General features: G+C 47.7%; 2 protein-coding genes across 5 annotated transcripts; both read right to left on the minus strand.

Moving 5' to 3' along the window:
* Positions 1-141: 141 nt before the first annotated feature.
* Positions 142-1,477, minus strand: LOC120689097 (pentatricopeptide repeat-containing protein At2g21090-like). The gene is made up of 3 exons (XM_039971433.1): positions 520-1,477; positions 395-468; positions 142-162 (listed from the first exon to the last, which is right to left on the minus strand). Exons 1-3 carry the CDS (start codon positions 1,475-1,477, stop codon positions 142-144), a joined length of 1,053 nt encoding a protein of 350 aa, XP_039827367.1.
* A 933-nt stretch (positions 1,478-2,410) lies between these two features.
* On the minus strand, positions 2,411-5,526 carry LOC120688128 (uncharacterized protein At5g43822-like). 4 transcript variants are annotated; one of them, XM_039970306.1, is made up of 8 exons: positions 5,395-5,526; positions 5,217-5,278; positions 4,534-4,634; positions 3,988-4,106; positions 3,704-3,880; positions 3,253-3,300; positions 2,997-3,061; positions 2,411-2,889 (listed from the first exon to the last, which is right to left on the minus strand). In XM_039970306.1, the coding sequence occupies exons 3-8, from the start codon at positions 4,573-4,575 to the stop codon at positions 2,846-2,848; spliced, it is 495 nt and encodes a 164-aa protein (XP_039826240.1). In that variant the 5' UTR covers positions 4,576-4,634; positions 5,217-5,278; positions 5,395-5,526; the 3' UTR covers positions 2,411-2,845. The 4 variants fall into 4 exon arrangements, with proteins under 4 accessions (XP_039826240.1, XP_039826238.1, XP_039826239.1 ...); XM_039970304.1 differs by having other exon boundaries at positions 4,444-4,634; XM_039970305.1 differs by lacking the exon at positions 5,217-5,278.
* Between the last annotated feature and the right edge of the window lie 17,880 nt (positions 5,527-23,406).

Genomic DNA, 23,406 nt, shown 5'->3' on the forward strand with positions numbered 1-23,406 from the left:
GTGAACTTTTGATCCATTCAACTACTTTATCATCGGGTGATGCGTGGCTAACCAAATCCACCATGCACAAACAATGGTCTTGTCCTGGCACAATCCCGTATCTCTCATTCATCAAATCAAAGAATTTCATCCCCTCTTCAACTAGGCTGCAATGGCAGCAAGCTGTCAAAACCAGGAAGAATGTATTAGCATCAGGCTTCTGTCTCTCACGAATCATCTGAACAAATAATCCAATCGCATCCTGTGCATGCCCATGGTGGCACAGAGCAGACAACATGCTATTCCACAGCATAGCACTCTTCTTTTCCCTACCTGTCAGTCCAAACACCTGTACGGCACCATCCAAATAGCCACATTTTGAATACATGTCAATAAGTGAGCTAATGATCATTACACTTCGATCAAAGCCACTTCTTAGCAACATTCCATGGATCTGCTGCCCAAGTTTCAGTGAATGCATAGGCATAGCTGCACAAGCACTCAGACAACTACCAAAGGTTAATTGATCTGGCTGCAAACCTTCCCTCATCAAGTGTTGGAACATATTCAGTGCTTCCACAGGCTTCCCGTGACAAACATATCCCTTGACGATGGCATTCCATGAAAATACGTTCTTCTCTGGCATCTGATCAAAAAGCTCACGAGCAGTAGCCAATTGGCCATCTTCAGCACAGGCACAAACTATTGTTGCCCACATACGCAAATCTTTGGTAGGCCTTTCGTCAAACAGATTCCTAGCATCATCAGTGCAACCGCATTTGCTGTACACATCAAGAAGAGAGCTGGCAATGTTGACATCAGATAAGAACCCGAGAACCACCAAATGGCCATGGAATTGCGTGGCAAGCTCGCTGTCCATGAGCTCGGCACAGGCCCCAAGGAGCGCGATGAAGGTGTGATGGCTGTACCCAAGGGAAGGGTACGTGTTCCGGAGATCGGAGTACATCTCCACGGCTCCACGCGCTTCGCCACCGCGCCCGAGCGCAAGCATAACAGCATTATAGGAGATGAGCTTCCGGTGCGGCATGGCGGCAAAGACCTCGGCAGCGTGTGCCGCGAGCCCCAGGCGCGCGTACCCCACGAGCATGGCGTTGTAGGAGTGGACGCTGGGGCGGGGCATTTTGGCGAACAGCCGGCGGGCGTCGGCCGGGCGGCCGAGGAGGAAGTGCAGCGACAGGAGGCGGTCGGCCAGCTGAGTGGAGCAGGGAACGAGGCGCTTGAGGCCCGCGAGGCGGACGTAGAGGAGGAGGCGTCCAGCCAGGGAGGGGAAGGACGGCGCGGCTGGGCGGAGCAGGAGGAGGCCCGCGAGGGAGGAGAGGAGCGGGAACGGCGCGCGCAGGCCGGCGCGGGCGAGGGTGGGCAGGAGGGAGACGGCGGCGGGGGCGTTGCCGCCCGATATGCAGTGGTGGAGCGCGCCGAGGAGGCCGGAGTACTGCCGTGGCGAGGCCGGAGGCGGCGCCCAGCCTGGGGCGGGCATCAGGAGGGGTCGTGGCCCACTGGCCTCGCGGGGATGGGGAAGCCGAAGCCAGCTGAGCTCGGGACGGGCGGGCGCACAACGGCGGCCAGGGCGCTCGTGCAGGAGCAGTACCGCGATCCAATTCAAAAAGGGAACGGCTGTGGTCGTCTTGTTAGGCTGACCACAGCGGAGGGAGCAAGAGCAAATTTGCTCCCTCCTCGTTTCCCACGCTCTCTCTGTCTACAGTGCCAAACAGTATATCTACAGTGTCAAACAGTGTATTTGTTCCTTCATTTGCTCCCTCCACTGTGGACGGTCTTAGGTTTGCTAGGAGGAGTGGGTTTTTTCCTAGCTGCTTTGGGTTCGTTGCCACTAGCTATGAATGTTCTTGTGTAGTTACGCCGTAGTAATTCATTTTGTTTTAAAGAAATACTACATGCAATCGTGTCGCAATTTTGCAATGTATCTGAATCCTGAATCCATACCGTTTCCGTCGTGTCGGCAAAATTGCCAATCAACCTTGCCCCAAGATTGACCCTGGCTTGTGCGGCCGTGCCGCAAATCGTCGCCTAGCCATACCACTTTTCAAATGACAGCAAGTCATCGACATGCATAAAGTCTGAGGCAGCAGTGTCACTCCGTTCGGCAGGTTGGAGCTGGAGGCTGGAGCTGGAGTTGTGTGAGAGAAAAACACTGTTGCCTGGCTGGTGGCTGGAGGCTGGAGCTGGAGTTATGTGAGAGGAAAATACTGTAGAGGCTGGAGGCTGTCCACCAGCCGAATAGGTTCAAAGCTAATGACTGTCTGCTTGAGTAGTTGAGTTAAATTCTCCTTTTCAGGTATGAAACTTCATGGAAAAACTGAAAGTGCCTTCGCTATAATTTACGGAGGTGCGCAATGCGAACATAACTTGCGCAACAAGAAATCAATGTATGATAAATGAGGGAATGAGAAAGTTTAGTTGCCAAACAATGCTGTCCTTGGTCAGTGCCGGTATGCAAATTTCAGGCAACTATTTCACTTGTGTTTGTACGTGCAGGTCTACCTGACAATCACTGTATTTTTGCTGAGATCCTTATATGTGACACAATACCAAGAGACATAATATGCCATGAGCAATATGCTAAACTACCATTGTAGATTGGTTTTCCTATGCTTCAGAACTAAACCGATGGCAGCTCCAGTTCTCCAACCACTGTTGCTGGTGGAAACAAAGACAGATTCCAGATGTTCAGTCACTGTTGCTGATGGAAATAAAAACATGGCTTGGTCGCACTGCTCAACAATCAGGATCATGGAACATGAAAATTTCAAATTAAATCAAGCATTATCTGAGAGGGCAGCTAGATTTACATGGGGCCCAAGGTTCCAACAGTTCAAATACGAGCTGGTTAACAAATTTCGTCTGCAAATATAATGTCGAATATGGATTGAACTGCAAATGAGGAAAACAGAATGTAACAGTCAGCTGTGTATTTGGACACATATAATTGCCATAACTGAAACTAACCGGATAATCTATTCTATTTATTCATAACTCACCTTCATCTTTTGGTATGTTTGGCTGGTCTACTAAGAGTTGGCGGAGTGCAGCAATGTCACTGGAACTGCACATGAATAAACACCACCGTTGCTCTTAGTTAATAGAGTACCAATGAATTTTTTTGAATTGCAACCCTTCTAGATGCTAAATTAAGAAAGAAAGTATCACTATTATTTACAAGAAACTCAAGAGAGAATGAACTCCAGAGAGAACAAATCTGAGTTGAATAGGGTAAGCTGAATCCATTGAACTTGCCTGCTCTTCCATGTCAACAAGGAGATAACTGATGATTTTAGTGCAAACCTGCTCAAATGGCAATCAGGATAAGTTCATAGGAACACAGGCAGGAAAGAAGAGGACTAAGGTTACATGCAATGCGAGAGTAGCGACAGGACATATATCTATGACATCTTAAACATAAGATTGCAGCGAAAGAATATAAAAATCATGACTCAATTTGTGGATTGCCAAACCAAAATTAAATTGGAAATAGCCGGTACTGAATGTACAAATCAGCATGAGCTGAACTTCTTAGTCATAGTTACTGCTAAGCTTGGATTGGGTCATAACGAATCAGGTCCAGAAAAATGATCTTAACAAAACAATACTCCAATGAACCAGCATAGTTATCGTAAGAGCAAATGCAAGCTACACATGGTTAATTTGGGCACTTGCAGAAGGGGCCTATAAAGAATTCCTTTCTTACTCAGCCTGGTGCATCTCGCATAATGTCCGAAGCCCATCCAAGCATTCCGCAATAGTTGGCAAAATTCCCACTTGTAACTGCATCTGTTTCGCCGTGAGTGCTGACCCGCCTCTCACCATCTGGTTAGTATCACGCAGAGCCTTATTTAGAGCTCTCACAATGCCATTTAACCTCTCCCTGAGCACTTGGCAGTATTATCATCAGGCATAACTGAATTAAAAAAATCTCCTTTGCTTGTTCATGTCAAAATTGAAGGGAATGGCAACAAAAGTGAAGCAGCTTACAGTGTCTCCCTCATAGAAACAAACATGAGCTCCAGATTCTCAATCTGCTTCCCCATGAGGTCCTCTGGGATGTTAGGCACACTACGCAAGGCACCATAGTTCTTGTCCTCTCCAAGCACCTTACATCAAATGGTGCAAGTATTAGTTACTCCAGATAGTTGGGATGCTAATATGACAACATAACCACATGTCACGGCAAGTTATTCATTTTCCACGGAATTTCCAGCTACACTAGTAATCAGCTGTCTTGCTCGCAAAGTCGCAATTGCAAAATTGCATATTGTCATTAGTAAATGGAAGGGTTTCTGTGAAGCCAGAAAATGTGCTGTTGCAATCTAAAAAGTGCTGAAGAACAATTACGAGAGTAAATACTCTCCAATTGTATTGTGAAACCTTGTGCTGCCAAACTGGCTATCACAAGCTGGGATTGCCCAACAGGATGATCCAAGAAGGTACCGGAAGGCGATCGATGACTACGGTGGCCCTGTCGAACTTAGTAAGGAGGCGGGAGTTGAAGTTATCCCACAAGTCCATATCCTCCCGCACCTTCCTCACCCGCTGCTGCACCTTCCGCACCACTGCCTCCATCTAATTGTTTGCTGGCTTGGCTTGTCTGGCTCCCCTAGTTCCCAGCAACTTCTTGAAGCCTGTGCAATGACGGACCAAGGATCTTAAGTCACGTTATGCCTAGCCAAAACTCCAATACGCAATTCGGTAATACAACTACAAAAAATCTCCAGGCAATCTGGTATATAAGTGTACAATAACCAAAAGTAGGATAACACATTTAAAAAGTACCAATAATACCTCTTTCGCAAAAAAAAAGTACCAATAATACCTAAAATTCAACAAATAAGTTCGAAACTTGCATAAGTTACAATATAAATATAAGATAAATATGTTACACGGGCATGGATATGCGTACAAGTTTCACATTTTAAAAAATAAATAAAATAAATAACAGAAGTTCATACCAATATATAAGAAAACAGAAATTCAGCAAAAGCAAAGCTAGGGATGAAGCTATAGGTACTCCAATTCAGTTGACAGGAAGAAGATGAAGCTGGTTGGCTAATAAATTTGATGGCAAACTCATTAATACAGGAACAGACTATGCAATGCTGCCATCAATACTGGATCAGAACGGGGAGGAAGAAATCAAAGAGGAAAACAAATGGGAAGGAAGAAATCAATCCATAGGAATGCCAGATTGAGAACAGGAAACTCACCGGACAGGCGGAGATTGCCGGCGAGTGTTGTGTTGGACAGGGGTAGTTTTTTTTTTGACAGCCTAAGTTATACAGTAGATTGATAAATTTGATTCTAACTAGCATCACTGTCCCCACAGATACACAAGCATTCGCAAATTGAAATCACAAATTTAGAAAACATTGACAAATTGCTCACCTTAGTAACTAAGTTGCTGACTTGCCGTGTGCCTATGCTAAGCCCGGAGCAGAGAAGGGAGAACGGGGCAAGGCGCAGAGGCGAGAGAGATGGAGTCGATGCCGTAAGCTGCAATGCCCGCCGGCCACGGACCCGGAATTAATACTAGGGTAGTCCTGGCAAAAAAAAATCAAAGCGCAGTTTAGTATAATCTAATAGCATTTGGGCAATAATATGGTATATAATGATCAAATTTACAATAACAACATAAGTAAAAGATCCTATAATACATTCCATTCAATAATTTAGTTCACAACTAGAATAAATTACAATATAAAAGGTTGCAACATCAATAAGATCTTACATAAATAGAAGATGACAATACTAGTCTAGTCTAATGCTTTTGCTTTAGACTTCCTCATGGCCATGAAAGTGTGAATTATGTCATCCTCACTTATATTATAGAAAATTTCACGCTCAATAAAAGTGAGCAGCAATCATTCAATATAACTTATCATCCATGCGATTTCTCATTTAATTCTTTACTAGATTCAACCTAGAGTAAAGATTTAACCTAGAAAATACTCTTTCCACAGTTGTAGTTGCCACCGGTAGAATCAACGCCAATTTAACGATCAGGAATACACAACAACAATACAAATGAATGCACAATTATTCAATTAACCACTCAATGCCTGAACAAAATGGGACTCCAAACATTGGTCTTTGCAGTTTTGCCATTGGACCCACAATTTATAGTCACAGATAGTCCCACAGTATCATCATCCACAGGGAGTGGCAAATTCACTAGTGGTCAATGTTTGCAGTCCTAATATTGTAATTATTTCTGAACAAAGAAACAATACAAATGGAAACGGTACTGAATTGGATTACGGAATATAGTGAGAGAGAAAGAAGTACGGACCAGCAGTACCAACTACCAAACACGAGCGCCGACACGTTGGGGGTGGCCCGCGGCCAGGCGGGAGGCGGCTGCAGGCTAGCGAGCAGCAGTGGAGGGGCGCGACCGCGTGATGCCGCGGGGCCTCGACGGGCGGCGGGACCCGACGAGCGGTGCGCCCAGCCAGCGCCCAAGCAGGGGCCGACGCCCGGCGAGACGAAGGAGTCGAGGGTCGAGGGAGGGAGACCACGCGGCGTGAGGTGGAGGCACAGCCTCGCAGGCGGCGGTGGCTACTGGCTGGCGCCGACGGTCGGCGGCCAACGGTGCGGCGGGTCGCCAGGCCTGGAGACGGAAGAGCGGAGTATGGCGGCGCGCGCGTGGGCTGAGGGATGAGTGAGAGACTTACTTGGGCTAGGGTTGATTGTTGGGCTGTTTATCAATCTGGACCAAAGTATCTAAGCATTGAAAAGATGTTGGGCCAAAATCTAAGATAGTTATGGGATTACCCTTTGGGCCCGCCAATGGCCGCGGAGCCCCTTGGGCGCTCACGCTCGGCCGCCGCAGAGCCCCAGCGGCCCCGCCCTGCGCAGCTGCGGGCGCACGCCCGGGTGCGGTGTTCTACAAGGAGCTCCCATGCATCTTGTGGAAAACGGATAAGTTATTTATCTTTAAAGCTCATTTAGCCCAATTAATTATTCTAAACTGTTCAATATTTTTTTAAATACGTTCAATATTTTTTTAAAATACTTTCAACATTTGACGTTCGAAATGTTGAAACTCTATAGATAAAATGTTGAAATTCTAGATCTCAAATGTTCAAATGATAAATTTAAAATGTTGAACCCTTCTTCTCCGGCGACCAAACGGTGGCGCTAGGCACGGCGGCGCGCGCGGCCTAGTCAGGGTGCGGCGGTGGCCCGACGACGGCGCGGAGCGGCGCCTATGGCGGGGAGGCGGCCGGGGGCAGCATCGCGCGGGGGGCATGGCGCGGCTGCGGCAGCAGCGACCGGGGGCGGCAGCGGAGGCGGCCGGGTGCGGCGGCGGGGGGGGGGGGGGGGGGCGGCCATGGCGCGGTGTATCACCCGGTTTATAAAAGAATATAAACCGAGCAATCATATACGTGCCAGGATCAAGTCACACGTATATACAACAGAATGAACAGTATATCACAGCACATATCACGAAAAAGACATAATAAAGCGAATACGAATGTTATTTATTATATTAATGATATAAATGTCTGATACAGCGGAAGCGAAGTACAAATACGATAAAAACTCTCCGAAGCTGAGCAGGGCGCCACAGGGACGTCGACTGGGAGACGAAACGCCTAGAAGTCCTCGTAGTCCTGGTAGCGCTGAGCGAACTCCCTCGCGTCGGCAGGAACTGAGCAGCAGTAGAATATCCCCAAGAGGGAAAAAAGTGGAGTAGGCAAGAGTGAGTACACAACTTGTACTCAACAAGTATAACACAAACTATGAGGCTCTAGGTTGGCTGACTGACTGCATTAGCTTTTAAGTATTGGCAGAATTTTATTAAAACTATTTACTACAAGTTGGTGAATTACCATTAACCCAGTTACATAGTAATTAATCAAAATTAATCATGTTACTACTGAGAACCAAACCAAAACCACCAAGGTAACCCCGAGAGGCACCCCCCTCGTCGGAAGGAGATAACCCCACTAATCAAAAGGAGGATCTGGGCCGCTCATGACCGTGAGCACAGCTAGTATACCAGTTTTACACTCTGCAGAGGTTGCACATCTTTACCCACAAGTCGTGAGCTACGCTAGTTGTTCATCACACTTCCTTAGGTGAGATGACTAGCAAACTCACTACGAGGCCTTTACAAAGAATCTCGTTGGTAGGGAGTAACCGCGAGGGTGGATCGGCGACTATGGAGCAGGTCTAGTGGGCGTCAAGAATACCACAGACGAGGCCACTCAGTACGAGGGACATAGAAGCTTAGCACCATTGCCCCCGCAGGTAAGTTACTCTAAACCAAAAAGACCTAATTATTACGCCAAGACCGTCCCATTCCAGTCTTGTGGTAGCGCTGTTGTCCCAGGTTGTCGCTCTATGAACCGGTCCTTATGGAGAGTGGCCAACCCAGCAGTAAGCACCGTGCTGGCCCCCTAAACCATGTTTCTAACAAAACCAATTTTAACGAGATGTGAGCCACTCAAGCCACACAGAGGGCCACTCTCAGAATTAAGTTGCATATACCATTAATCAAATTAATTAAAAGGACCAAGTGTGTTATAGCGCGGCACCTAGCACAACTAACCAAAATGCAACCCAAAGGATATATAAAGGATATAAAGTGGCTAGGAAATTCTTATAGACATACAATATTAAAATACAGTATGAAAGTATATTTAAAAGTGATAGGTTGTTCATGTTATACTTGCCTTCCTCGTACTGCTCCTGCTGCTGCTCAAACTGGTCAGAAGACGGCTGCTCCGGGTACTGGTACCGGGGCTCCTCCGGTAGCTCAACGTCTACTCACGAACACATGGCCAAAAATAATACACAACATAAATATACATGCAAACAATAGCAAAAACTAAGAAACATTACATCAATACATAAAAACAGCACACTAAACTAGTCTAAAACTATTCTACGCGTTACAACGATAGCGTGGATATAAAGAACTCCTAAAACGGAGCTAAAACGCAAAATCTAGGCCAAAAACAAGTTCCAGAGACCTATTTGTAAGAAAATTGGAGTTCCAGGGGGTTTCTGGGCAAAACCGAGGACTAAAATGTAATTAAACATTAGTTTCAGGGGCTATCCTGCAAAACCGACGGCTCTGGATGGCGGGTTATATTTCTAAAGAGCTCAGGGGGCTAAATGAATAAAACAGGGCCGGTTTGGAAATATTTTTGAACTACCAGGGACCGCGGGTTGATTACCAAGAAACGGAGGGGCTCTTATGCAAAAGTGATCGGCGCTGACCGGTATCTTCCCTGTTTGACTCCGGGCCGAACGGATCTGGGCCGTAGGATTAGGATCTGGCGGTCCAGAGAGCGGGGGCGAGAGACCGCGGCGGCGCGGGTCGCCGGGGCGGGGTTCCGCGGCGGCGGGCTCGCCGGAGATGGCCAACCCGGCGCTCCGGGGGTCAAACTGAGCGGGTCTTTGGCCTGGGATGGTCAGCGCGATACGCGTAAACCACCTGAGCCTCGTGCGCGGGGCGGGGATGCTCGGGGCGACGTGCGCCAAGGCGGTGGCGGGTCTGCACGGCGGCGGAACAACGGCGAGCGTCGTTCCGGCCTCGGAAAGGGTCCACGAGCCTATAACTCTAGCGCATAACGACCGGGAAGGTGCAGGGGTCCTCACCGAGGGTTCGAAACTGGCGGGGCGTGTTTAAAAAGGTGGAGGGGGAGAACTAGGCTGCAGCGTTGGGCCTCGGCGTGGGAGCTAGGCCGACCGGGGAAGGAAAAGAGTGGACCGGGCTGGGCTGCTGGCGCGGGGAAAAGGGAGACTGGGCCGCTGCGCTGGGCCGAGTTGAGAGGTGGGGCGAGCTGGGCTGAGTTGGGTTCTGGTGGACTGCCGGGTGGGTTTCTTCTTTACTATTTCTCTCTTCTTTTCTATTTGTAAACAAACAAACACATTTGAATTCAAACCTCACTCACCCAAATAGAACTATGCACCAGCATGAATGCAACACCAACAATTAAACCTATGATAAAATTTTAATTACTTGAGGAACAAAATTAGATTAAATTCAAGACTAAGCAAATTAAATCCTAGAAAATTAAATAAAGCCAATTAAATTTATTATTAATTAGGAAATTTAAATTAGGGCGTTACACGCGGCGACGCGGCCCAGTAGGGGCGCCCGGGGCGGCATCGCGCGGCCACGGCCGGGTGGCGGCGGCCAGCGGCCGCAGCAGCAGCGCGCGGTAGCGGCCGGAGGCGGCCAGGGGCACCGTGGGCAGCGGCCGGGAGGCGGTCATGGCGCGGCGGCGCGGCCCAGTAGGGGCGCCGGCGGCGGGCACGGTGAAGGATGGAGAAGGAAGGGTTAGGTTTGAGTGTGTAGATCCAATGGTTGGTAATAGTTGCACGAATCTCAAACACTGGAAGTTATGTTGGGAAAAAACTTCCGGAAGATGCATAGGTTTTCCGGTTCTACAACCCATCACATGCATGCATTGGCCGTGTGGAGATAATATTTTGGGCCGGCCCACTAAATAGAAAAATCTTTGCATGTATGCTAAAATAGACAAAATTGATGATTTCATCCACATGCATACAAGTCCAAAATTTAAAAAGCTGTAACTCTTAAACTGAGCTTCCAAATTAAATTTGGATTGCACCGTTATCTTTTTAAGGACAAGATCTTCAAAACAAGACCACACTTGTCTATATTTGCACGATATTTTTTAAAAGCATTTTTAAAATACTAAATATTAATTTAAAAACTGGGAACAAATATTTTAAGAACACAAACAAATGATTATTTTCTACAAACAAAAAAAATTAAATATAACGAACAAATAATAATGTACAACGAATAAAATATTACACAACACGAACATTTAACTGTATGGGATAGATAATGAAAAATGAATACCGTGAACAAATGGATCAACGTCACAGAACAATTTAATCTACAAAACAAATAAATAATTTGGCATAGAGAACAAATTAGTTACGCGCAAACAAATATTTTATAAAAAGATAAATACATCTATATTCAATATGAATCATTTCACACATAAAATAATATTTTTATAAGCATATATACACATGCTAAAACAAGTTATCGTATAAAAAATGGAACAAATTATTTCACACACCGATTTATAAATCTGCAATACAAAGAAATGAATGTGCATATGAAAAAAAATACTAAAGTAATAGCAATTTAGAATGAATAAAGGAGAAAGTGTAATGGAAGGGAAAAATAGATGGACCGAAATGAAACTAGTAACGGAAGAAAAAAGTGTAGAAAAGAAAACAAAATTAGAAATAGAAGGCGGGACGTGCTGTTAGTGTGGAGCCGTGGATTGCGGCAGCAGCCTGCAACACATCGAGTGGCAGACTGGCAGTAGCCTTGAAGCGTGTGCACAACAAGGTCGGGTACCCTGCACATGGAGTGGCAGCAACACATTGAGATGGTCAAACTCATCTAGAGCTGCAATAAATAAAACAAAAATAACGTGCAGCAACAGAAACAGAACACAATGTTTTAATGGGCCGAATTTATGCTACCGCTGCTTCATGCGATGGATCGATGATATGTAGCACAAGCGATAGAACTTTTTTCATTTTTATATTTTTTAAAAATTAAAATTTCAAAAATATATGTCCGTTTTCAAATATTTCAAAAATATACCCTGGTCGCCCCCCCATAGGGCGACAGGCCTTAAGTGAATTTTTTTTTTCAAATTCGCAATAAGGTCCCTGGAAATAAAAAAAAACCTGTCGCCCGTTGGGGGGGCGACAGGGGCCTGTCGCCCAGCCCACGGGCGACCGCCGCTGGGCCCAGCGCACGGGCGCGGCAGGGGGCCTGTCGCCCCCCCGGGCGACAGGGGGGCCTGTCGCCCCCCCTCCCCCGCGGGCGACCGGGGGTACCCCCCTATATAAGCTCAAGCCCTCCCCTTCCCTACTCATTTGAGCCCGAAAATTCCACCAAAAATCCAGAAAAAAGAGAGGAGTGAGGAGAAGGAAAGCGGCGAAGCCCTGTCGGATTCAGCACTTGTGATCTGCAGGTTAGTACATTTAGTTTAAATATTGTTATATTTAAGTACTACGTATTTTAATATGAGTAATTTGATTTAATTAGTGCTATAGTAGAACCATTTAAGTAGGAGTTCAATGATACTTTAGTTTGTAGTTACGTAGTAGTAAATTAGTTTAGAAAATTAGTAGAACCATTTATGCAGTATAGAATTTGAGTGTCATCACGTAGTTATGAATACTTATACGTTGTAATTGAATTTCATACTTAGTTTTTACGGATTATTGAATAAGGTAGTGAAGTAAAGAGTATAACTCGATAAGTATTATGTGATATACAGATATGTCGAGCAAAATGCAGTTTCAAGTAATTTATGGTGAATACAATGTTATGTATGGGCCAAATGGAGTAGATCTTTCTGCCTTTAAGCGCACATCTAGCGGCATAGATAAACCTCTGAAAAGGAGTTTTGGTTCCATATGTAAGTGGCTGCAGCGTGGGTTCCATGTTGATCTGTTGACACATGTGATCACTGTCCAGTCTCTTGTTAATTGGGAGGTAGAAAGTGAATTATGGGAATTAATGATGATACACAGCACTGATGACTGGCAGAAGTACATGCAAGCAGCTCTAGAGCGTGGGTGGCCTCTGGCCATTCTTGTTCAAATCCGGGAGAAGACACAAAATGAAATCCAACATTGTGCAGATCAAGGAACTCCGAGTATTCGAAGAGAGACCAATTATGTTGAGCAAGATGAGTCAGAAGAGACAGAGAACCAAAACATGGGACCACAGGACCTTGCTGATGAGGGAGAGAGGATACATAGCATTGTGGACGAGATGGAGGCAGAAGACCAAACCGCAATAGAGATGGAAGAATATGAGGACTCATCTGATGACGAGCAGTACTCATTGCCAAAAGAGTGGAAAGAGCATGGTTTTGGCAGTCATGTCGCAGAAGATGTACGAAATCAGGAGTGGGAGTACAGAGGGAATGAGGTAGTGCAAGGTGCAACATATCCAAACATTGAAGCCGTAAAAGATGCTGTGAGACTATGGGCAATCTCATTGAAACGAGAATTCAGAGTCGTAAAGTCTGGCAGTAAAGAATATGAGGTGAAGTGTGTGAATGCTGGATGTCCATGGCGAGTCCATGCATTCAATGGAAAATGGAAGTCAAACTGGAAATGTTCCATTGTCACAGAGCACACTTGTTTGCTGTCAGAAGTTCTTCCCTCGCATCGCAATATATCATGCGACTTTGTTGCAAAGCAAATGTATGGGTTTATTATGGACAACCTAAATTATGAGCCAAAAATGATTGTTCGACACATTGAGCAGACTTACCAGTACACCATCAGTTATTTGAAGGCATGGCGGGCTAAACAAAGGGTGTTCGAGATGCGGTTCGGCATATACGAGGCATCATATGATAACCTACCTCGTATGTTATCCCAGGTTGCTGTAGAAATCCTGGAAGCTTTTATGACACATACCTTTTACCAGCCGTGACTAGGGGACAAAGAATTATGCAACGAGCCTTCTTTTGCATAGGTGCTTCTGTTAGAGCATTTCAGTTTTATCTTCCGGTGATCTGCATTGATGGCACATTTTTGACTGGAAGGTATAAAGGTCAGATACTCACCGCAATCGGTGTAGATTGCAACAACCAAATTGTTCCACTCGCATTTGCATTTGTAGAGAATGAGAACATAGACAGTTGGTATTGGTTCCTTGAACGAGTGAAGAATCATGTTGTTGCTGCACGTCCAGATGTGTGCCTTATTAGTGATAGGCATGCAGGTATCCTGCAATCAATACTGAAATTGCAAGGTGGAACTGCGACAACGCCTCCATTATGGCCTGATGTCCAAAACAGGTGGTGCATTAGGCATATGGGTGCAAATTTCTATGAACACTTCAAGAACAAGGATCTTAAGAACCTGTTTAAGAGATTGTGCACCCAAAATCAACAGAGAAAATTCAATGCATTATGGCAGATGCTTGATCAATTGACTGCAGAGCTAGTGAAGGTAAGGGCATCAGGAGCAGGCACGAGTCAGGCTGCAGAGGCTAGGGATTCAATTGAGAAGCCATTTTCACACTGGATTCGAGGTGCACCTAAGGAGAAATGGTCATTCCTTTATGATACCAACGGAATACGGTATTGTATTCAGACAACGAACCATGCAGAGTGTTTCAATATGGTTATGCGTTCTTGTCGTGCCTTTCCACTTGTGGGAATTGTTGAGTTCATCATGTATGGGTGCATGAAGTATTTCAGAGAGCGTTACATGGCTGCAAGCATAAACATCAGCAACCCCCAAATTCAGTTTTGCAAAAGAGTGACACAATATATGCAAGAGAAGATTGAAAAGGCCAAACTGTACCGCGTCATATCCACAGGTACAATGGAGCATAGATTTGAGGTTCTATGTAAGGATAGAAGTGGTCATGGTATCCGTAGAGATAGAGTGGTACAGGAGAGTTTGATTACAGTTGATGGCAAAGCATTCTGCTCCTGCATGAAGCCTAAGTTATTGCATATGCCATGCTCCCATCTCATTGCGGCATGTGCAGAGTCTGCGTTACAGCCAGGACTATTTGTTTCACCATACTTCAGCAAGGAAGCAGCTGTATCCACATGGGGATATGAGGTATACGGGATTGGAATTGTGGGGCCTTTCACTCAGGATAATGAGAATAAGATGTTTATTCCTGATCCAGCCACTAAGAAAGGCAAAGGCCGCCGTCAGACACGTCGTATTCGGAATGGTATGGACGAGTCGGAAGCAAGCAAGGCACAAAAGCGTTGCAGCCAATATGGATCATTGAGTCACAACTACAAGAAGTGTCCTCAGAATGCACTTCACGATGCTGCTGACGTCGGTCCTTCCGGAAATCCCAGAGATGGAGCACCTCCTACGTTCAGACGAGCATCGGCGAGAATTGCTCGTGGAAGACATTCGGTGTCATGATCCACAATTGTATTTCATTATTTGTAATATGTAATAATGAAATATGGCAGGTATGTAATGAAGTATTATTGTATTTATGTGTCCAGTTTGTATGAAATATATATTTACCTATGTGTTCTCATATATTTTTGAATGCAGGTATGGAGATGGACTCCTTGCTAGACCCAGTGATCGACTCGAGCCACAGGTCTTACTTTGCAGCTGTTGAGCACCGAGCCCTAGAGGTGCTACGTCCTCGTCCACCCGGCGAAGCGATCTCTATACACCACGATTGGTGTGACCGGTATGTGATGAAATATTATTGTTTATCACTTTTGTATTCGTCGGTATTCCTTTGTTTTGACATTTTTTGTTTTTTTGCAGGTTACGTGAGGCCGGCCTACTGACTCTGAGCCGTCTTGTCGAGGTTGGGCCTATTCAGCTCGACCGATCCCTCCTGACGGCGCTCGTTGACAGATGGAGGCCGGAGACACACACGTTCCACCTCCCGTGTGGGGAGATGACTCCTACGCTGCAGGACGTGGCCTACCTCCTCGGCCTCCCTATCGTCGGGGAGGCTGTAGGTCCGCGTGTGGTGGCGGCCTCGTGGAAGGATGAGCTGGAGGCCCGTTTTGCCCTGGTTGACCGCGTGGACGAAGCAGGTCCGATCAACCCCACCCGCGAGCAGCAGGTCCTTCGAAGACCTGGTTCCTACAGTTTATAGTACGTATTCATTGCATATATAAATTTAATTGTTACAATTCACATGTTCCATTGCCAGTTGAAACCATTAATCTTAATTGTTTATGCAGCCTGCCTTGTTGGCTGCGGATGCCGACGAGTACAGTGTAACTAGATCGCTGGAGGCATACCTACTTTGGTTGTTTGGTTACATCATGTTCAACAACACTCATGGCAACTCGGTCGATAGGATTCTCCTTCCGTATGCACGGGAGATTGCGGATGGGGACGAGGACGTGCCGCCCTACAGCTAGGGTGAGGCGGTACTTGCGGCCACTTACCGTGGACTCTGCGATGGGTGCATGAAGACACATGGGAACACTATCCTGTCAGGGTGCCCACTACTGCTACAGCTTTGGTCGTACGAGAGGCTAGCCGTTGGTCGCCCCTTGGTCAGCCACGAGCCTTACCACGGGGGCATGTACGGCGACGAGGAGGACGAGAGGCCCACTATGGGAACTATCTGGATCTGGCGTCAGGTATGTTCGCAACAAACCTAATTTTGTTATTCATTGTTACATGATGTATTAGCGCACTTTTAATTTTACTTATTCGGAATGCAGAGGTCCTGGGCACATGCGCGGGTTAAACGCGCATATCCTGAGTTTGTTTCGGAGCTCGACATGCTGACGCCCGAGGACGTTGTCTGGGAGCCTTACAGCCCAGAGGCTGTGGCTACCCGTGCACCAGCAGGCCTGTCTTCGTACTGCTCCGCGAATGCGAGCCTGTGGCTTACTTCCGCCGTCCTGGTTTATGACATTGCGGTTGAGGCATATTGCCTCTGGAGAGTCAGGAGACAGTTTGGGCAGCGCCAGGAGTTTCCGGTGCCCACCGCGTTGGAGCGTGTCAGTCGCCAGGACCACAGGTAATTATGAATGAACTTGGCTCATACATTCGTGTCGAATCTAACGATTCTTCGTGGTCCACTTTGTAGGTTGTCAAGGAGTGGCTTGCCGTGCTCTGATGATTGGCTCACCAAGATCCAGCCGTGGGTGGACCAATGGGAACAGGCAGACGAACACTTGGTCCATCCAACAGGACCACACACAGATAGCTCCTTTAGGGCTTACCTCACCTGGTACTTACCCCGGACTCGGGCTCGTCTGGTTTTTGTTGACACTCACCCGCAGCCACACCAGGCGAGGCCTCAGGATGGCTATGCCCGGCACCACGTGGAGGCACTAGCTGGCGCGGTGAGTCTCTTGATCATATTTGCATATATATATATATATATATATATATATATATATATATATATATATATATATATATAATCATATTCATAAGATAATTCATGTGTTTGTAACTTTACTAAATTGATGCAGCTTCGCCTTTGCAACATGATGGAGACGGACTGCTCGACTTACCTGACGAGGGTACATGCCGGATCCCCAATGACCCAGTTTGAGCAGACAGAGGCATGGTCGAGGCAGCGTGATCAGTTGCGTCAGGTAGCGCACAACTTCGGAAGCCGTGTGCAGTACGAAGACAGCCACGGGTCGTCTCAGGCCTCGTCGTCGTTCCCGTGTCCGTCGACCATGCACGGGCCGACGTCGCAGTTCTTCCCAAGTGCAGGTAACGTACATATCTCTTTAAAATTACATCAAGTGTTCCTACATATCTACTAATATCACATACAGGATACGATCCAGCTACTGCGTTCGGCCATACTGGAACGTTTAGAGGGACAGCACCAGTTGGCGGACCGTATCCAGGGATGGTACCGGGGCCACAGATACCGGCCTACACAGGTTAATTTATGTTTCGTATTTCGGTTTCTACATGTCATTACGAAATATACGAGCGTACGCTAACATCCATATTTTTTGCGTAGGATTCTACCCCGATGCGGGCGCCGGACCTTCTTCTTCATCCTTTCAACCAGATAACGAGACATTCACCTTAGACGACTTCGACAGCTTGAGTCCAGAAGAGCCTGCCGCGCAAGGTGACCCCGATGTCTTGGGGTATTCACAGCTAGGAGGAGCACCACTTGGGATCTCTCAGCAGCAGACACCGCAGCCCCTTGCGCGTCCTGAGCGACAGGTGAGGTCTCCGGATGTTCTCACCTACTCCGAGGGATATGTCCGTGCCCAGCAGAGGGCTAAGAGGGTCCGACGCCCTAGGGGTGGTTAGATGTATATGATGTTTATTTGTAATGAGATAGCTGTGGACCGCTTATTTGTATCCGATGTTTATGATTGTGGTAGGTTACTTGTCATTTGTTTCTATAGATATTATTGATGTGAACTTATTATGTTTGTGGGTTCCATAATGCTCGTGAAATAAGGGAAGTTCTTGCGATTTTTTCCCGTGATTTAATGAAGGACAAGTTACGTGCGGTAGGAGTTAGCGGCCGAGATCTTGCCGACGGTGATGACGAATAAACGCTCGAATAGCTCAAAATAGGTCACTGGAAAAATAAAAGTCCCTGGAAGGGCTCTGTCGGAAAAAGGGGGGGACCTGTCGCCCCCCCAACGGGCGACAGGCCCCTGTCGCCCGTTGGGGGGGGGGGGCGACAGGTCCCCCCCCTTTTTTTTTCTCCAGGGACTTCGTTGCAAATTGGAAGAAAAAAAAAATTACACTTTGGGCCTGTCGCCCTATGGGAGGGCGACCGGGGTATATTTTTGAAATATTTGAAAACGGACATATATTTTTGAAATTTTAATTTTTAAAAATATAAAAATGAAAAAAGTTCCAAGCGATATATAGCCTCCGCGTGCACGCCCTGGCTCCGTGGCGCGGCGCTGTGCTTGCCGTTGGCAGCTGCCGCGGTTTTTTTATTTTTTATTTTCGTTTTTTATAAAAAATATATTTTCGATTTGAAAATTTACAGGAATATACCCCGGCCGCCCCGCTGCCAGGCGGCCAGGACCTGGCCGCCCGGCAGCGGGGCGGCAGGGGCGTTTGTGAAAAAAATTTCGCGGAGAAAATTGCGCGCAGGTCCCTGGGGGCCGGCCGCCCGGCAGCGGGGCGGCCGGCCCTGGCCGCCCGGCTGCAGGGCGACCGGCTCTCCCACCCTTATATAAGGGTTGGCTGGTCCCCCCACCCCTCATTTGCATCACTAAAATTCCAGAAACAAAAAAAGAGGGAGGGAGAGAGGCGAAGTCCTGCCGGATTTTCGAGCCGGCGACTGCAGGTAACCAAAATTCTTCTACGCTTTACAAATAGATTATGTTGTAATTATTTTTGTTGAAACAGTAGATTAGCAATCAGTTTAATTATTATTAGGAGTGATTAGTGGTACATTTAGGTGTAGTTACTGATAATGATTAGCGTTGATATAGTATATTAGCAATCTGATTGCTCACTTGTGATTGCCAGGGCTCAACACCATGACATCCTCAGGATCCACCTACATTCCATGGAGTAAGGTGACGGAAACAGTCCCCCAAGGAGTCCAGGTGCCTATGTGTTTTTGCGGATCCTTGTGCAAACTAATGAAATCAAGGGTTTTGGGGGACGACTTTGGCAAGAGGTTCTTCATGTGCGAGAATTACGAGTACGTCCCGCACAAGCATTACGGCAAGGACCGAGCAAAGGTACTACAAAACACTATCAGAGTTTGTCACTTTAAGATCTAGTAATGACTTCTAACATGATTTGGGGAAAGACTCCACCGCCTCTATGTGATTTCGTGCAGTGGTTAGACACCGAGCAATCTCAGCAGGATAAGGACCACGTGGAGCGTCAAACAAGGTGGGCTGCACAAAGGTGGCAACGAATGCTGCATGAAGAACGGATGGAGGAGAAGCGCAAGAAAAACCAGGAAGAGATTCAGAAGAGGATTGCAGAAGTGGAACGTCAGAAGGCAGAGGAACATGAAGCTGATAGGGAGAGGAAGTGAAGCGCCCCCTCATAAGAGAAGACTTAAATGTGATACAAACATCAGTCCCAGGAGGCTAATGACACATTTATTACATCAGATGGTTCATTACCGTACAACTGTACGCGGTAGTGAGCAGAGAAGCGCCACTATCGCGAGGATTACAACCCACACCCACACAACGATATTAATTATAAAAAGAAGGTCATTAGAGTCTTGCGTCATGCGGTATCTCCTGCGGGTGACCCTAATCCACAGGCAAGGCTGGGTGCAGGACGGTACCCTACTCAACGTCCTCTGGAACGAAGTTGGGGTCTTCCTCTGAAAAAAAATTAAGAATGGGGTGAGTACAAACGTACTCAGCAAGTCCTACCACACCCACGGAGGGGGTATAAACAGAATATAATGCATAGGGTAAATCAAGGATAAGGCTAGGGTTTGTTTTGCGGAAAGTAATATTTTATGAGGGGTTCCTTTGAAAGAAAGCATCTTCCAAAATCAGTTTTCTTGTACCGAGTAACACGAGGGGTTGATCCACACAGGATCCAAGTTTTAAGCTGCTACCGGACTCCTCATCCGCCGTAGCACACGGCACAACTGCCGGACACATTTACGAAACAACTCACGCCAACCCATCCCAAAATAAACACTAGTTATGTGACCACACTATAACTCGCCCATTACCGTGGCACGGCTATTCGAATAGATTCTTAACTCTGCAGAGGTGTGCAACTTTACCCACAAGCGGGGTACCGCAACTCGATCACCTTAGTGTCGGCGCAGATCCCAACAAAGCCATTACCCACCTTAGCTAGACCGGACTAGCCATCACGAGATGCACCAAGGGGTCATTGACCTATCAGAGAGGTTCTAACCGGGGCATAAGTCACACAGAGCTAATCCCTTCTCCTTGGTCACCCGTTGCTCTCAGCTCTCCTGATGGCTATCAGACTAATTAGTGGGGTTTGTGCTAAGCCGTTGCCCATTCAACGGTTGAGTGGTTTGCACGATAGTGGAGTTAGGTGAGATGACACACCAACTTGGTCCTTAGTGGTGACAAGATGGATATCTCCCTTCCTTGCCCTGCCACACAGGCATGAGCACACCAATCGGCAAATCACACAGAAATGCCATCCATCCCGTCTAGACTTATCTTTCGAAAATTCCAACTTTATCCCTTCCCACACACGCACACCATTTCTTTATAAAAACAAGTTGTATTGTGTATAAGGTCCTAAGCGTTTCTAGCAGTGATTAACGTCCAAACAACACATTCAGACATTAACCTAGGCGGTCAAGGAATGGTTATAACAAATCAAGGGGTGGCTATCCAACCGTGTTTTCAGCAGGCAAAACATATGCAATTTTGTAAAACAGGACAATAGGTTGTGTTTATAAAAACTAGGACAAAAGCATGCATCAAAAGATGGGATTGAACTTGCCGTCTTCAAAGCCTTCCAGGAGGTCCTGATCGAAGCCCTGTCCTTCGGGTTCGGGATCGCGAAACTGATCCTCGTTCGCCTGCTCACAATACTGCTCGTCGATGGGTTCTCTCTCATTCACACCGTGATCTATGACGCATACAAACATGCACACAATCAAGAAACAGAAATAAAAGTTTTATCGTTGAGCTCGAATCGGAAACAATAGAAGTAATATGTTTGGACGATTTCTTAATGGCATGGCAAAAATTATGTTATGAGAGGCATGATGAAGTTTTAGGTCGATCCGAGGTCGTTTGGCGCATGAAATGATAGGTTACAGGAAGGTTTAGGGTTTAAATAAGGGTCCAGGGACTTGTTTGTAATTATATTTGAGAAGGCAGGGGCTTGGTTTGTATTTTAGAAACTATTTGGGTCATTCTAAAAAGGGCCAGGGGTTTATTTATAAATATGTTGCATAGTGGAAGGGTTTGTTTGTGAATATCATAAAGGGCAGGGATGCTTTTGCATAAAGCCAAAGGGTGGAGGGGTTCTTAATGAAATAGAGTAGAGGGGAGGGGTTTTGGGCATAAATGCCCTTCTCTTCTTCCTCCCGACTGGGAAATAGAGGAGGGGTGTGTGAGGGGCGGCGGCGGCCCGATTCGGGCACTCTGGCCGATGGCGTCGGCCGGAAGGGGAGGGGAAAGAGAAAGGAGGAGGAGGCGGTTTGATCCCTGGCCTCACCTCGGGCCCGGGTGGAGTGAGGCGGCGGGACGACGCGAGCGGGCGGCGACCGGCCTTGGCGGCGGTGGTGGCGGCGCTGCAGCTGGGGAGAGGAGGAGCGCGGGGTTTGGCGAGGTCGGGGTGGTGGTTGTGGAGCTCGGGGGTCTCTTTATAGCTGAGGGAAGGCGGTGGAGCGGAGGGGTGCCGGTGGTGGCCGGCCGGTGGCCATTAATGGCGCCTGGTGCCGCGGCAGCACGATTCGCGGTGGCACAGGGTTGATGAGACGCTACGGTCAGCGGCGAGCAGCGCGCAGGGCACTGTAGGCATATGGAGGGGCCCCGGGGCGCTGTGCCTCGCTGCGCGCGGCCTGCGTGGCTCGGCCAGCGACGGGCGGCGCGGTGAGCGCACGTGGGCGCATGTGGGCAGAGCAGGGCCGGGCAGGGTACCAGCGGCGGGGGGCGGGCGGCGCGGCGTGTGGCGTGGCCACGCGGGGGCACGCGGCATCGCGGCCCGGGGTGTGCGCGCGGCGAGCGGGTGCGGGTGTGCGCGCGTCGCGGCACGGGCCTGAATAGAGGGAGGCCGCGGCGTTGCGGCATGCGCGTGCGCGCGAGAGGAGGGGTAGCGGCGGTCCGCGCGCGCGTGCGTGCGTGCAGACCGCGCGTGCGTGCAGGGGCGGGGAGGTGGCACCGAGCAGAGCGGGTGGCACCGAGCGCGGCGAGCGCAGGCTCGGCTCTCGCGGCGTGGGCAGAGGGGGGCCGAGGGGTGCCTGGTGCGGTGGAGTGCGTGGGCCAGGGGGGCGTGCAGAGCAGGGGCAGGCCGGGGAGCGTGGCGAGCGCGCGCGGTGGCGAGCTGCCCAGCAGCGCACGCGGGGAGGAGAGAGGGGAGAGAAAAAGAAAAGAAAAAGAGGGAAGAGAGAGAAAGGGAGTACACGCCGGCCATAATCACGGCGGCTGCTGTGGCTCGGTTGGCCACGCGTGTCGTGACGTCCGGTCGGATGGCGCACGCGGAGCGAAGAAAAAAAAGAGACGGGACAACGGTCGGATTCGGATGTCGGGTCAGGAAAAGGATTCGGGGAAAAAGGGCTCAAGGGTTTAGGAGGGTTTGAGCTCAACGAAGAAAAACTTTTGAAACAATTTTATCACGTGATTTACTTCAGTGGATTTTGGGATGTTACAGGAAGCGAGAGAGGGCCCGCCGTGCTAAGGAATCAGGGTCTGAAGCTATTAGGAAGGGAAAATATCCCCGGTGCACTCAGTAAAGCACCACCATGTAATCCTGGCATTTTACCTTTCCTAAGGCATGTTAGGTTTACTCACAACACGAGGTTATCATGTTGCACATGCCATGCTTTTCATTGTTCAAGTACCTAGTAGTACGAACACCTTAGGTCTCTGCTTTGTAGTCGTAGCATTGTTTACAAAATTGTATTGCAAACCGAAAATTTATGACTCGTAACTACCCTTCTATTTTCAGTACACTACATTCAGTGAGCAATCTAATTGAACCAACCTACACATTTAGAACTGCAACCAAGAAATCTTAATACACAAATACCATCGTAATATTACATGCTACAATCTGGAGCAAATACATATCCATACATAACGAAATATAATTATCACATACAGGTCGGAATACATATCCATACATCTGGTTCAAATACGTATACACACATAATGAAATCTAGACGCGATGGGCTCCAAAATCCGGAGGCAATCCATCGGTGGGATTTCCAGAAGGTCCAACCTCAGCACCAGCATTATCTTCTTGCAT

This window comes from Panicum virgatum, chromosome 9N (genome assembly GCF_016808335.1).
Source record: "Panicum virgatum strain AP13 chromosome 9N, P.virgatum_v5, whole genome shotgun sequence".
Taxonomy (NCBI): domain Eukaryota; kingdom Viridiplantae; phylum Streptophyta; class Magnoliopsida; order Poales; family Poaceae; genus Panicum; species Panicum virgatum.